General features: G+C 39.1%; 2 protein-coding genes across 2 annotated transcripts in view; both read left to right on the top strand.

Moving 5' to 3' along the window:
• Nucleotides 1–143: 143 nt before the first annotated feature.
• LOC126820429 (uncharacterized) overlaps nt 144–15,608 on the top strand; it is a 30,106-nt gene continuing 14,641 nt past the window's right edge. The window contains exon 1 of the mRNA XM_050548406.2: nt 144–214. The gene's annotated coding sequence lies outside the window, so the exon portion shown is untranslated. The remainder of the gene's footprint in view (nt 215–15,608) is intronic.
• On the top strand, nt 10,050–10,966 carry LOC126820457 (uncharacterized). The gene has a single exon (XM_050548459.2). It carries the CDS (start codon nt 10,065–10,067, stop codon nt 10,902–10,904), a length of 840 nt encoding a protein of 279 aa, XP_050404416.2. The 5' UTR covers nt 10,050–10,064; the 3' UTR covers nt 10,905–10,966.

Here is a 15,608-nt window from a genome sequence, read left to right as displayed (position 1 = left end):
ATCATCAATCATGTTACTTTTTTGCACCAATAAAGACGGGTATACCCTACTCAAATATATATACGGTAAGATAACAAGTAAAAAAAGAGAAGATAACAGCTTTTATACATATATAGGAGACAGAACAAGAACATATCAGATGCACCGCAAAGGGGGCGTATAACAGACACTTTGATTGCATTGTAAACGTCTATTAAACTGCGATTTTGACAAGGTGAGCAATGTTATTTTTTTATTAACGATCACAACGGCTTTATGATAGTATCTAATAGTGATTTTGTTTGAAAGTACCCAGGGGTAGATGGAACGGGATATGTAATCGATCGAATTAACACAGACTTGCAATTTCGAAGACGATTCCTTCGAGAAGATTAGTTAGGCCCCACCGCAGACCCTTTTCTACTTCATTGCAATCAAACGATTGCAACCAATAGTTGTTTGTATATGCTTCGTCAGCTGGTAACGTGAAGTTGGCACGTTATTCGGGATTCGGTACTAAAACAGACCGACCTACCTTGCATACGACCATTTCCTCGCTACCTCCGCCCATCCAACGTTATCTTACCCCTACGGTCGGAGGTAGCGAGGAAATAGTCGGATGCAAGGTAGGCCATTCTGTTTTACTGTCGAATCCCGAATAACGTTCTGGCTCTTAGTCGCGAATCCGGAGTAAGGAGCCAGTACGTTACTCGCTATTAGAATCTTTTACTGACGAATCTCGAATAACGTGCTGGTTCGTTATTCGGCATTCACGAATCCCGACTGCCCCGTGCACGCAAACAAACCAGGCAATACCCTACTCACTTGACAAACGTAGGGGGTAGCGATGAAATGGTCTGTTTTACTGCCGAATCCCGAATACCGTGCTTGCTCGTTAATCGTCATTTGCGAATCCCGAATAACGAGCCTGCACGTTATTTATTCATTATTCGAATCCCGTGCACGCCAACAAACCAGTCAACACCATACCCGCTTGACAAATGGTTGTTTCGGCCACCAATCGTTCACTTACCTGCACAGTCGGGGGTAGTGAGGAATCGGATGCAAGGTAGACCGGTCTGTTTTATTTAGGATTTGGCAATAACGCAGTTGAGTGTGACATAGGGTTGCCCCTTGCATGCCAACAAACGGATTATGTTCATAAATATATGCTCTATTTATTAAATTTACTACAACGGTTTCAAAAAAAAAAAAAAAATGAAATGGGGTTCAACATCCTATACGGTTTTGCGCCGACTGGGCTAATGAACAAGGTCGAATAAAAGGCTTTAAATGTGTTTAGGCAATATGGGATTAGGCAATAAAACATTTGTTGTTTCAAGGTGTCATTAGATGTAATATTAAATGAAATGAAATATAAATTATAACACAGATTAGAAATTTCCTCGATTCTGATTGGTCGCAAAGTGTGGTCGAATGGACAATAAACACCCTCTAAATTATCATGGCGAATTACTGCGTATAAATATTACAGTGTTCTGTTTTAAATTTTTGTGTTCTATGGTCTTCCTCAACTCAAATCTTTATTGGCAAGTATCTTCAAGAAATTCTGCACACATGACCATCACCCCAATTTCAAAAATCATCCTTTATGAAAACACATTTCTGAAAATACATAAAACAGTAGAAAATCAGTCATAAATTAAAGGACAATATTGGTGCCAGTCATTATCACATACGTGATAGAACTGGTTAAACACGTTCCAAATATTATTTTATCACAGAGATCATTAATACGATAGATGCGTAATCAATGTTTCAACAATCGGAAGTGAGGAACGCAAAAGGAAAACACGAGTTATCCCTCTATATAACTGACTGAAGTGACAGTCATTATGAATTAGTAATTTTTATATATTAGCACAACCCACATTGATCAGCAATGAATATTCGCCAGGCCGCTACAAGAAGAAGGCGTTCGCATGACCTCTGTGGAACTTTGTAGCACGCTAAACAATGAAAAGACAAAAGGTATGCAGACAGCACTGTTTATTAACATTTCAAAGTGATTTTCGCTCATCTGGGGAGATCTTTAGAAATAATGTCATTGTATTGCGACACAAACTGGTTTCAGCACTGTTTTAATAACATTCTTAAAGTACTTTTCGTCAATCTGTGGAGCATAGCATTGTTTTAATAACATTATTAAAGTACTTTTCGAAAATCTGAGGTGCTCTTCAGAAATAATGTCATTGTATAGAGATGGACACAATACAATAAATTTAAGCATATATACATAGTCATGGCTGTGTACATAGTTAACTATCAGAGAACATGTATATGGAGGGTAGGATTGGAAAGTTAAATGGTTAGACTTGTATATTTTCGTTTCTGTGGATTACAGCCAAATTGGATGGTATGTTGCGTCGGTGGTGATTTTTAAAATTAATGCGTTCAAATGAACCAGATCCACTCAATATGGACGGTGCAGGGTGCAACTTAAATTTTATTGACTCCACTTGAAGTTGATTATGTTCCTTGGGAGGTGATTGTTCAGGTTGTACAAATGAATTTGCTCAGCAAATTACGAGTATATTGTCCTACAAAAAGCGTCCTACTCATACATACGACTTAACTATCGATAGCTAATTAATGTCACTGAAATGAAATCAGACACTGTATTCTACCGTCTTCAATAGCGCAGTCGGTTCAGAACAGTACGCATTAAACCCCATTTCATTTCCTTTCATTTCACTTTAACCGAAACCGTTATACTAAATTTAAAGATCACCGGAAAACTTCATATTTTTTTTTCAAAACAATGCAAGCAATTATGTCAACATATCTTTTCCATAAGTATAACACGATCCCAAATGTCAATATTACCTGCCACGGGTAAATTTCAACGTCAAAAATAACCGCCGTGACGTATTTTTAGAATATGAACAGATTTAGGTAGATTTGGGTAAATTGTTTGGGTTTGAGTTTCCGAGGCGAGAAAGCAAGTACACGAAGAATTTCAAAGGCGAGAAATTGAGAGCGAGAAGTCGATAAATAATCTTGTGTTCGCGGGGTGCGATCCTCGCGTTCTCGCATCCTTGCTCTCGACTACATGCCCGTGGCTTCAGACTTAACGCGGCGAGAAGTCGAGTTTATAAAATGGCCGCAATAGGCTTCCATAATGATTCGGACAATCCGTTATCAAACATTACTCATCAGATAACATATTATCAATATATTGTGTCGCCTATCTTAATCAATTTCTAATTCTCCGGGTAAATCATAGAAAAGGCATAACAAAGTCCGTTATTGAATCGGGTGATGTGGTTTCGGATCTAAAGGTTTCTTCCTTTTTTTGATAGACAATCCGTATCAATTTCAAACCACATTCAGTAATGATGATCGAGGTCAGGTCTAAAATTCAATCGCTAATATCTCGGGTCAGAGTGGATAAATTTGACTGAAATTGTCAGCAGGTTATCTTTTTGTAACTATTTTAGCGAGAACTACCAAGTCTCTATCTAATCTCCCACAATGTCCCTTTAAGTAAGATTAAATTGCATGTCCTTTTTCTACATGGTTTACATGTTGCTTGTATGGCGGTTTTAGGCAGGCGGATTATGTTTAAAATTATACTCTATCCATTAATTATTTAGCATAACTGTTTCGCATTTAGTGAAATGAAAAGCAATGAAATGGGGTTTACCATCCTACTGTTGTGCGCCGACTGGGCGAATGAGAACGGCATACGCGTAGGAGCCGGGGCGGGGGGGGGGGGCAGATTCGGTAAACCGTCCACGTTTCTTTCAATGTATTTCCGTTTTTCGGGCACAAACATCAGAGAATGTTTTTCGCTTGACATATTGTAAATTTACATTGTTGTTTAATTGTGTAATTACTTAAAAGTAAACAACAATCACAGATTTGTGGAAACCTCGCTTTAGTGGATGCCAGAAGCAAAAGGCTGCTAAGTTATATCGACGCTACATTTTTCTAAAAATCTATTTTGCACTGATTAAATTTTAAATTAATTGTATTGGGCAACGAAACGTTGTTTTCACGGTATCATTATATAGACGTAATATTAAATGAAATGAAATAGAAAATGTCCAATTTCCTCTCACCAACCGGGATAATGAAAGCAAGCACGTAATAGGACATTTAATTCATTTTTGCATTTAAGGGCGTTGAGTCGTCTAAGATACGCACTAACTTTTCGGCACCAATCTTATTTAGAATTTCCATACTTGTTCCATGTGTAAAATAACCCAAAGGACACATAACAGTCTGACGGTTTGTTGTAAAAGCGGCAAGAAAAAAACTAATTATAACAACGAGAAGGTTTCCATGACCAAGATCAGTTTCCCTTTACGACAGGATTATCCAGGTCTACAATTTTTCACGTTTGGAACATCGCTGACTTTTTTTTATGGCCGAGGACTACCATTTTTAAATGATTTTGAGAGAGGCGGAGTATCACACTGAAGTAAATATACTAGAGAGCAAAGAAAAACCAAAAAAAACTTCAGTACGATTTCAAAATTGGAGAGGCACTTTAATGAAATCATTATAGAAAACGATTTACTAAATGGATCAAAGCAATGTTTTGTGAACAGTATGTTGACACATTAGTGATTAATTCATCACAATTCCAAGACATTACGAGAAGGTTCAGTGTCTGTACACAGTCTATACATGGGTATCTGGTGTGTCCACCACGAGTATCAATAACAGCAGCGCAGCGTCTGTACATGGAGAGGACCAGACGATTGATGAACGCCATTGACACCTGGAACCACACTCTCAGAAAAGCCTGGCGCAATCCATCGGCTGTGTTGGGTCTCAGTACGACATTATTAAGTCTCCTCTAAGTATCAATAACAGCAGCGCAGCGTCTGTACATGGAGCGGACCAGACGATTGATGAACGCCATTGACACCTGGAACCACACTCTCAGAAAAGCCTGGCGCAATCCATCGGCTGTGTTGGGTCTCAGTACGACATTATTAAGTCTCTTCTAAGTATCAATAACAGCAGCGCAGCGTCTGTACACGGAGCGGACCAGACGATTGATGAACGCCATTGACACCTGGAACCACACTCTTAGAAAAGCCTGGCGCAATCCATCGGCTGTGTTGGGTCTTAGTACGACATTATTAAGTCTCCTCTAAATTTCATCCCAACGCTGTTCAATCGGGTTTAAGTCCGGACTAAGTGCTGGCCAGTGCATAACATTGACACTGCTCTGCTGTAGAAAGTCTCGAGTATCTCTGGCGGTGTAGGCACGGGCGTTGTCATCCCGGTAAACGTTGTTTCGATGACGTGCGAAATGTGATATGACGTGGGGTCTGAGAGATCAATCGGTGTAGCGCACTGCTGTGATGCCGCCTCCTCTCCATGGACCAAGATTCTGGAACACCACAGAACCCACTCTCTGGTCCAGGCCGATTCCACCCCAAACCATAATGCTTGGAGCTCCCCATAAGTCTCGTGCCATGACACATTGGTCAGAAAAAAACGCTGGCCACGTCGACGCTATATTCTGGTCCTGCCACCTGCCGTTGATACGCAATACCGACTCTCATCGCCTGTCGCGAGTTCTGGTGTTGTTGGGCAAACTGTAGACGTTGACGGCGATGGCGAGGGGTGAGGATAGGTCCACGGTAAGGTCTACGGCAATGGATGTTCTCTCTGGTGAGACGTCGGCGCACTGTATCGGTACTGATGGGTCTTCCGTGTGTTCCCACTGTCTGAGGTGCTGTCTCAGATGCCTGTGTGAAGGGATTCTGTACGAGCTGTCGCACAACATGGCTGTCTTGTCGCCTTTTGGTAATCTTTGGTCTACCACTTCGAGGGGGGGGGGGGGATCATCCGTGGTGTTGATGGCCCGAAAGCGTTGCTGAAGCCTGTAGATGGTCCGAAAACATTGACCTGGAAGTGATTGGCAACGTCTTGTCTTCCAAGCGCCTGGTTCCTCGCGTGAGTCGTGGCATGCTGCTGACGTTGTAGTGTGAATATTCAACCAGGTATGGGGTGCATTTTATAGGGCTGGTCCTAGTGAACAGCGCGTGCAGCATGGGTTACATGAAAATCATGGAGAACACATTACCATCTTAGAAGTCAGGTTGGGTTTTTTAGAACATTTCCTGGGTTTGGGAAGGAGTCTTGCTGCTCAAGTAAAGTTGGAGATGTGGTCACAAATATACAATAAAAACATTTGGCAAGTTTTATGCAATGCATCTATTCAGAGTAACATACCAACCTGACGTTTCTTTTGCTGCTTAGTATATGTACTTTTTACATCCGAATTGTTTTATTTTAAAACTTTTTGTGGACGTATTCAAAGAATTTACCGAAAATCATAAAATCTCATTTGAAGGCAAATAATGAGCAACGATTTATATATAATGCTTTGAGTAAATCCTTTTTACCGTCTTTGGTGTCGAAATGTTGCTTATAACCTCAACTTTCGATCTACGAGAGAGATGATCGATATTTCTTTTTAAGTATCGATTTATAGAATTTCCAAGAAAACACATCATTTTTTTGCGTTTCCATATATACCAAACCACAGTCTATTGCCAAAACGTGACCATTGTTCATGCCAATAAATTAGATGAAAATCCATGCATGTATAAATGAGAAGATTCGACTTTTTAAGCCATCAGTCCCCTTTAACATCACGCTTTTATGCCAAGTTTTGAACACATAGTTTATAAATAAATTAGAACAAGCTTTAAAATGTGAAAATTAGAGTACTCAACGCCCTTAACTAATGAATAAAAGTGCGTTTAGCTACCTCAAGGGTAAGATAGTTAAAAAATGAATGTAATAATTATTACACAAGGGATCTGATATTACAGTAACGGATGTAATATATTTGCTAAGTTTCACTATATATGGACAATGTGCAAGAATATAAATGGTCGTCACAGTTGCGACGCCAAGTGGGGGGGGGGGGGCATAAATCTGGTCTGCCCAATAATTTTAGAAAATAAAACGAAGTATTTGTGATACGTTTCGTTAATCTTCTACGGTGATTAAATCCAATATCCTCACTCAGTCATAGACTTGCATTTTGTAGAGACAGTGATTTCTTACCAAGTCAGTCCTGCTGTAAACCTACTATAAACAATAACACGTGAACCACTTGAGAAGTGCTTTTTACGATCCTCAAAGCTTTTGGGTATAGGTTCATCGCGGCGAAAATATGCATTCACCTGATACACTCACTCCGTTCGTTTGACACCTTCCTCTCTGTTCGGATAAGCTGATGATTTGGCGAGGAACAGTGTGTGGCCAGCTCTATTTATCTCGACGATCGGTGCCTGAATGAACACTGTCAGACAGCATTTCCGGCAGTCTATTTTTCAAAATTTTCTCGGGGAGGTCACCCATACCCTCCGTAAGAACTCTCTGCGAGTGGCCGTCGTTGAGTTTCGCAAGACCTTTCGTTTGACACTATCTCAATGATCAGTGCCTGAAATATCGCCAATCTGCATTTCCGGCAGTCTGTTTTTCAAAAATGTCTGGGGGGAACCTCCCAACCTCTAGTTGATGCTCGTGCCTTTGCCCCAGTTTTGCCCCTCCAAATACCGGCGACTAGCGCCGCCACTGGGTCATCATCAGCAATATCTGGTATTATTTCCAGATAGTTACAAAAGACAACTTGGGATGTGCAGACCCTCTCATAATCCATGAGATTTATCAGACCTTCCTTATAACTGGATTAGCAAGTGAGAAACCAAGACCGTCATGTCTAGCAACAAGAGTAACAAAGGTAAGGAATCTTTATAATTCATGTATTCTATCTAATGGATAAACGGAACTTGTCTATGGTATATTCCATGGTAGTACGTTGGCTCTGATGTTCACGTATGTCCCCCGACATGTCAGGTTGTACATGCAACGGTAGTATTAACTGGCCAGCGTCTTTTTCAATAAACGACGTGTGAATAGTCTTTATATCTTAATGGTTGTCATTGAGTGAAATGGAGTGGTTTCAATAGCAAGGCAGGACCTGACAAGTTGTAGGGTCGCATACTCTGCATCATGGGGGTTTCCGAATTACATGTATATGAATAAAATTTCACAATATGTTAGTCTCGAAGTGACTTATTTTGTGTTGGGTGCTCGTTTTTGTGCGTGCGAATGTGTGTGTGTGGGGGGGGGGCTCCATTCCTTTATTCCCCGTTCTCTCTCTCTCCCTCTCTTCTCTTTCTTTATATGGCATTATCTTATAACACTACCTGGGGGGTTGGATGGCTGAATGGTTAGCGTGCGCGCGCTGTATCATAAAGTCTGTCATTGAGTCGACTGGGGTGGTTTCGAATCCCCGGTTGTACGTGACAAGGAGTAGGGTCGCCTCTCCAAACTCGTGGGTTTTCTCTGGGTCCTCCGGTTTCCTCCCACTGCTAAAGACCCCTATGCGCAAGCGAATTATTGAAATAAAATTAAACCATATGTTAGTCCCGAAATGACCTAGTTTGTGTCGAATGGACGTTAAACTCCATTTCTCTCTCTCTCTCTCTCTCTCTCTCTCTCTCTCTCATTAATGTTGTAATGTGCGATAAGATTATGTAGATTTTATTATAATTTTTAACAAACAAAATTTCAATGAGCAATAGGCGGTATCGTCATGCTGGATATAACACTACCTTTATCCCCCCTCCTCTCCCACATTTCCCTCTCAGCCCCCCCCCCTCTCTCTCTCTCTCCCAATATGGCAGTAAGCTAATGTCTAAGGTATTATTTTTTTTAATTATAGAACACGTCAGGTTGGTGGTTATTGGCAAGACAGGAAGTGGGAAGAGTTCCCTAGCGAGTAAACTATTAGGAAAGAAGGGTCGTTTTAAATCTGGTGGATTGGGAAATTCAGTCACAACAACAACCGAGGCAGATGAAGGCTATTGTAAAGGCAGCGCAGTAAAAGTAGTGGACACTCCTGGATATTTTGACACCAAAGTCAGCGAAGAAGAAAACAACAGAGAAATAATACGTTGTCTAATGCTGTCTGAACCAGGTCCCCATATCTTCTGCTATTGTATCAGAATCGGGACACGGTTTACCGAGGAAGATGCCGAAACCTTCCGAAAAGTAAAATTGATTCTTGGCGATTCCGTCACGAATTACATGGTGATTGTGTTTACCGGTAGAGATCAACTAGACGAGGAAGTCACAGAAGAAGAGTGTAAAGAGAAAGCACCTTCAAATTAAAAACAAGTTTTACAAGAAGTTAGAAATAAGCCTGTCTTTATAGATAGCAAGTCGCCCAATTCAGACACTGGATTAGACCATATGTCGACATTAATAAATACCGTGAATACAGACATCTTTTATACAGACGTGAAATACCGCAAGGCAATCGAAACTTTGAAAAGGTTAGTGGAATATACTACTGAGACATGAAATGAATGGGGTTTAACGTCCGACTCCTGAGCACAGACTGGGCAAATGAAGAGGGGCATATGCCATACAGTGTTCTTTGGGGGAATTTTTGCCCAGACTGGCGCTACAGCCTACTCTTATTTCAAGGGATCTTTTCAATATGTACGCGGGATCTCGGTTTTTCGTCCATCCGAATGACTAGACAACCGTCCTTGTCAGCCCCTCGTCCTGCACCACTGACAAGGGGAAACCGTGCTGGAAAATTCAGAGGAACTTTCTCGACCAACAATGGGAGTGAACAAGGAACCTCCTGCTAACGAGCCAGCCTCGCGCCCAATGACCCACCGCGGATCCCTGCTACTGAGACATTGCAAGAGGGATTCTTCAGCTTTAAAGGATCGCCATACGCCTTGACACCCTCGCGATATCATAGCTTATAATGTTATATGAATGACAAATCGGTCATCTGCGGTGCAATGTCTCACATCTCCTTTATAAAGTGTCGATAAAAGCATCAATAAAACTGTCATATAGCTAAGAACGTACTACCAGACTATTATATATGGATTGCATTTCCATGTTTTCATTTTGGCAGATCAATATTATAGTTAATTATGTTGGTTTATTCCAGATTAGTTGAGGTTGGCGGAGAGTACAAAGTGGCTTATACACAATGGAAAAAAAACCGGGAAGATATTGTTAACTGCTTCTCTATTTTTGAGTTTGATCTGAAAAACATGGTAAAGAACGTCTGCATCAGCAAAATAGCTGGAAGTGTTGCCGGAATTGTAGGATCTACTATGACGGTTGTAGGAGTTGTAGCTGCTCCACTAACGTTTGGTACCTCCTTAATTGTCACAGCTGTTGGAGCTGGTATTGGTATAGCTGGTGGTGTCACTGGTGGTGGGGCGACGATAGCAGACCTAGTCATCTCCAAAAAACGCAAGAAAGAAATGGATGCTCTACTAAAAAAAGATAGAGAACTTTTGGAAAAACTCGGTGATGAAGAAGTCAAATTTTACCAAGTATTATGGGAAATATTTAAAAATAATGAGATTACGTGTGTTATTCAGAATGTCCTTAAGAAATCCATTACTCGCTACAACAATAATGTGTTTGAGGAAGAGGTAAAAAAGGGTCTTGATGAAGCACGGGATTATTTGCTAAAATTCCTAAGTGCTAAAAATAGGTATCTGGAGCCAGCTGAAATAGATACCGGACATGATACTAGCATAGGTGCAGCAAACGCCGCCGCGACGGCCGGTAGCCAAGTGGCAAAAACAGTAGCCGTTGCTACAGATACGACAACCGATATTGTAGGTAGCGTTGCAGCATCAACTGCTACTGCTATAAGAGTAACAGCTATTGCTGGTCTTGTTTTATCTGCAATTACATTACCACTTGATGTATACACTATCCTTCGAAGCTCTCGTGACCTACATTCAAATGAAAAACATAAATTAGAAACATTTGTACATGACTTTAGGGAAAATCTGCAAAAGAATATGGAAGATTATGATAAAGATCGCGATATTCTGAATATCTTTGTTGATGAATTTGCAAAATCCACAGCATAGACCCAGAAATGTAGGACGTTAATAGTAAACTTTGTGTTCATTATAGAATTTAAAACTATATCCAGCATGACGATACCGCCTATTGCTCATTGAAATTTTGTTTGTTAAAAATTATAATAAAATCTACATAATCTTATCGCACATTACAACATTAATGAGAGAGAGAGAGGGAGAGAGAGAGAGAGAGAGAGAGAGAGAGAGAGAGAGAAATGGAGTTTAACGTCCATTCGACACAAACTAGGTCATTTCGGGACTAACATATGGTTTAATTTTATTTCAATAATTCGCTTGCGCGTAGGGGTCTTTAGTGGTGGGAGGAAACTGGAGGACCCGGAGAAAACCCACGAGGTTGGACAGGCGACCCTACTCCTTGTCACGTACAACCGGGGATTCGAAACCAAGCCAGTTGACTCAATGACAAACTTTATGATACAGCGCGCACACGCTAACCATTCAGCCATCCACCCCACCCCCTCCATTAACAAATGATCCAACATCTTGTAAAACAGAACCGTGAAAATGTTATTTCTTAAATATTACAGATTATGTATTGTTTAATGGTCGAGAGCGAGACATTAAGTAATATATTGTAACAACAAGAGGACCGTCAGGTCCGAGTGTTTTTACAATATATTACGCAATGTCTCAGCTCGAGACCATTAAACATCTTAAAATACAGACACTCCGCACGTGCGTTTACAGTGAAATACGTCACTCGAGTCTAATATTTGACAAGGTACGATTGGCAAGTTGCCCGTACGATTATTTGAAATAATGGTACGCCAACATCAAAGGGTGACGTCACATCTGTATTTTAATTAGCTATATAAAACATATTACTTGTTGAAAAATAACATTTAGTTTTGTACTATCTGTAATTTATATCGAGTCAAAAGTTATTTTAACATTATTCTAATTTTATTATTCGTAGCTTGGTATTTATACAATCAGCACCTGTAATGAATTTATATTTTTATATGCATAATATTCGTTTTCTCTTGTTTTTAAGACTAGATGTAAGACTGGGCAACAGGCTAGGGTGTTCTGAACAGTGATTGGGGAAAGGGCTCAGCTGTTCTGAATAGAGATTGGGGTACTGGCTCAGTTGTTCTTAACCTTTTGTTAGACATATGAAAAAAATCCATTAAATGGAAGAATGTTTGTGCTTCTTAGACTCAGGTATCACCTTGAGTTTTGATTTAACGTTTGAGAATTGAATTTTGGATATTACATTTTTTTTTTTCGGTACAATTTTTTTGTTGCGGAGATACTGGGTAGCACAATTTGGGAACCACTGTCCTAAACTTTTGTTACAGCGGAACGTTTTAATATTATAAAAAAATGCTGGGCAGCTAGATCACCCAGAACCGCAATTTATTGTAAAAACAAAGACACTATCACTCTTACGATTTATTATACAATTAGAACAAATATTTGCATATATTTGCGTAACCAATGAGCTAATGAATTAATGTAATAGAACAAATATTTGCATAAATTTGCATAACTGATGAGCTAGTGAATTACTGTAATAGAACAAATAGGTTACTAATTTACTCCGAGACCAATTGTGTAATTATTTGTTTTGTTTATTTTGTACAAAGGTGAGTCATTTTGCTTTAAAAGTATATCATTGATTTTTCTTTAGTTTTTGGCATATTATTTTAATGTGAGAACTATTTGGTTAATAGAAATAGAATATACATGTATGTAGTCAGAATCAAAATGTTTTGTGGTTGTCTTTACGACTTTTGTAAAACTCTTAAAGGCTATAAGTTTCTGTTTTAATCAGAGAGGCAATCACTATGATTTAGATTGATCTTCCTATGAATATGTTTATGTGTATATTTTCCCAAAAGTTAATGAGATTATTCATTATCGTTTATCTCAACTAAAAACAATTTGATAAGACCTGTAGCAGCATCGTAGTAATACAAAATATACAGATTGACTGAAAAGACATATAATATACAATATACTTTCTGAAGCTAACCATACTATTATAACAGAGTGCCACAGATAAATTCCATCTATCATGTCAGTATAACAAAAGAAATATGACAAGTCTGACAGATATACAGAAAATACCTTGACATATGACTACTACAAATCCTAGGTTAACATACTATGCATATAAGTATCGTATTAGTTTTGACAGTTCATTCTATTCAGGATGTAAACAAAACAGCTGATTGGGGTCACGTGACTTACTACTTAACGGCGAGCGGGTTTTATGCACAAATAACCACGCCAGCTTCACGAACGAATTGCATACAAATTACACTGCTTTTGACAACACACGGAAAAACTTCTTCTTTGCTAAGAAAACATGGCGCCCCTCCGTGTGCAAAACACACTGGACAACCCAGACCAACCACCAGTGGAATAAAACCACCAATGAAAATTACATCATTATAATTATATGCTAAATTAGGCAAATCAAACCATTAATATACTCATCCTTGGTATCAAGTATACAAAATAACATTAACAACCACAAGGCTTACAGCAGTGAGATCTTGGAAACTTTTTACATAAAAACATACTATAATATTATTTGGGCACTCACATACCGACCCCCTAATTGTGTAACTTCGTGAAAACAATTAAAACAATTTTCTAAACATAATGACACAAATCATAATACAATATCTTACTGAAATATTATAGTAAACACAGCAATCTTAAGGTAAAGAATTACAACTTAATCTGGTATTATATTACTAATTAACACTGTAATTACAGTAAGCTTATGTTAGATAATTGGCATAGGCCTACTCATAATAATAAGAAACCTAGTTTCCAAATGAAACTTAACTGTTACTGCTCTGATTCCATAAGAAGACAAAGTTTGGAAATGGGCCTTATCAGTTCAGAATGCTTGGTTTTGACTTTAACTACCCTAACATTTCCCTTAGAATCAGGCATAATCTTAATGATGCGTCCTAGCAACCACAATCCCCTAGGTTGAGAATCATCAACTATCAAAACAAGATCTGACACTTTAAAGTTTCTTTTGCTATTTGTCCATTTTTTTACGTTCTTGTAACGTTGGTAAGTATTCTTTTGTCCATCTATCCCAAAAGGTGTCAGCAATAAACTGAACTTGTTTCCACCTACGTCTGACAAAAGAGTCTTTCAAATCAAAAATACCTGGGGGAAAATTAAAATTAGATTGTAAATATAACAAATGGTTGGGTGTTAGTGGGTCCAAGTCATTCGGATCACTAGATAAGCTGGAAAGTGGCCTACTATTCACAATCCTTTCAACTTCACAAAACACAGTTTGAAGAGCCTCATCATCTAAACTACTCTTGGTACAAGTGTCCTTTAAAATGGAATATAGAACTTTCCTAACTGACCGTATTTGTCGCTCCCAGACTCCACCAAAGTGGGATCCTGTTGGTGGATTAAATTTCCATTGGATATTATCTTGGAGCATATAATCATGGATCTGTTGTTTGTTCCATTTATCTATCTCCTCGCGAAGTTCTCTCTCACACCCTACTAAATTAGTACCATTATCTGACCTAATGAATTTAACATTACCCCTACGTGATGCAAAACGTCTTAAAGCATTGATACATGAAGTGGTCTCTAAAGAATGAGCAACCTCTAAGTGAATAGCCCTAATACCCATACAAGTAAATAAGACACCGTAACGCTTCACAATGCTACGACCTCGCTTTATCTCAAATGGTCCGAAGTAATCGACTCCTGTTCTAGAAAATGGCGGATCATCCGGTATCGATATTTCCTTTGGGATATCGCCCATCTTCTGACATCCGGGTTTAGATTGGTATAGACGACAAACTATGCACTTTGAGATAACTCTTCGTATCAGGGTATTTGCTTGTACTATCCAGTATTTCTGACGTAACTGAGCTAGGGTTGAGTTTCGACCAAGATGTCCGACTGTCTTGTGTGCATCTTGTATAATAAGAGTAGATATTTGAGACTGTCTTGGTATAACAGTGGGGTGCTTAACCTCATCACTTAAACTTGAACGACTGAGGCGACCACCTACTTTTATAAGATCATCTTCTAACATTGGGTCTAACCTGTGAATAGGACTGGCAGCTTTAATCATTTCTGGTACATTTTTGTTGCGATTAGCTTTCAATGTTTGGAGTACTTCATTTAAGTATTTCTTCTGTTCATTCTTGATGATTAAATATTCTGACTTCTGTAGAACTTCTAAATTCAATTGACCAAATGTGTTGAAGTTATCCTTTGTTTTAATTTTATCCATTTCCCTCTTAATCCTTTCTTCTAAACATTGACCATTGTTTTCTGTTTGTTGTAATTTATCACGAATCTCTTTTCTTTTAGAAGACAAGTACTTGAGAAAAGACGTAAACTGTACAATCCATCCAACTACTTTACACAGTTTTTTCCAAGTGGAGAAGTGAGTTAAGTAAACATCAATTGGAGATGGTTTAACAATGGTTGCATGAACTGCAGGTCTGACTTCTGGGTCATTTCCAGCGAGTTGATTATTACTTCTGGTAATAGGCCATTCCGTTTCTCCTTTCTTTAGAAGATCTGGTCCTATAAACCAATTACTATTAACCAATTTTTCAACTGTTGTACCACGAGACGCCATATCACTAACATTTAGTTTACCGTCTATGTGTCGCCATTGTTTTGGTTCTGTATTGGCATGAATTATGGTGATGCGGTTGGCGACAAAAGTGTAAAACC

This window comes from Patella vulgata, chromosome 5, assembly GCF_932274485.2.
Source record: "Patella vulgata chromosome 5, xgPatVulg1.2, whole genome shotgun sequence".
Lineage (NCBI taxonomy): Eukaryota > Metazoa > Mollusca > Gastropoda > Patellidae > Patella > Patella vulgata.
This window is presented reverse-complemented; position numbering and strand designations above follow the sequence as displayed.

Excerpts from the sequence above, each read along its gene's own strand:
- LOC126820457 (XM_050548459.2), top strand. The coding sequence starts at position 10,065 with ATGGTAAAGAACGTCTGCATCAGCAAAATAGCTGGAAGTGTTGCCGGA.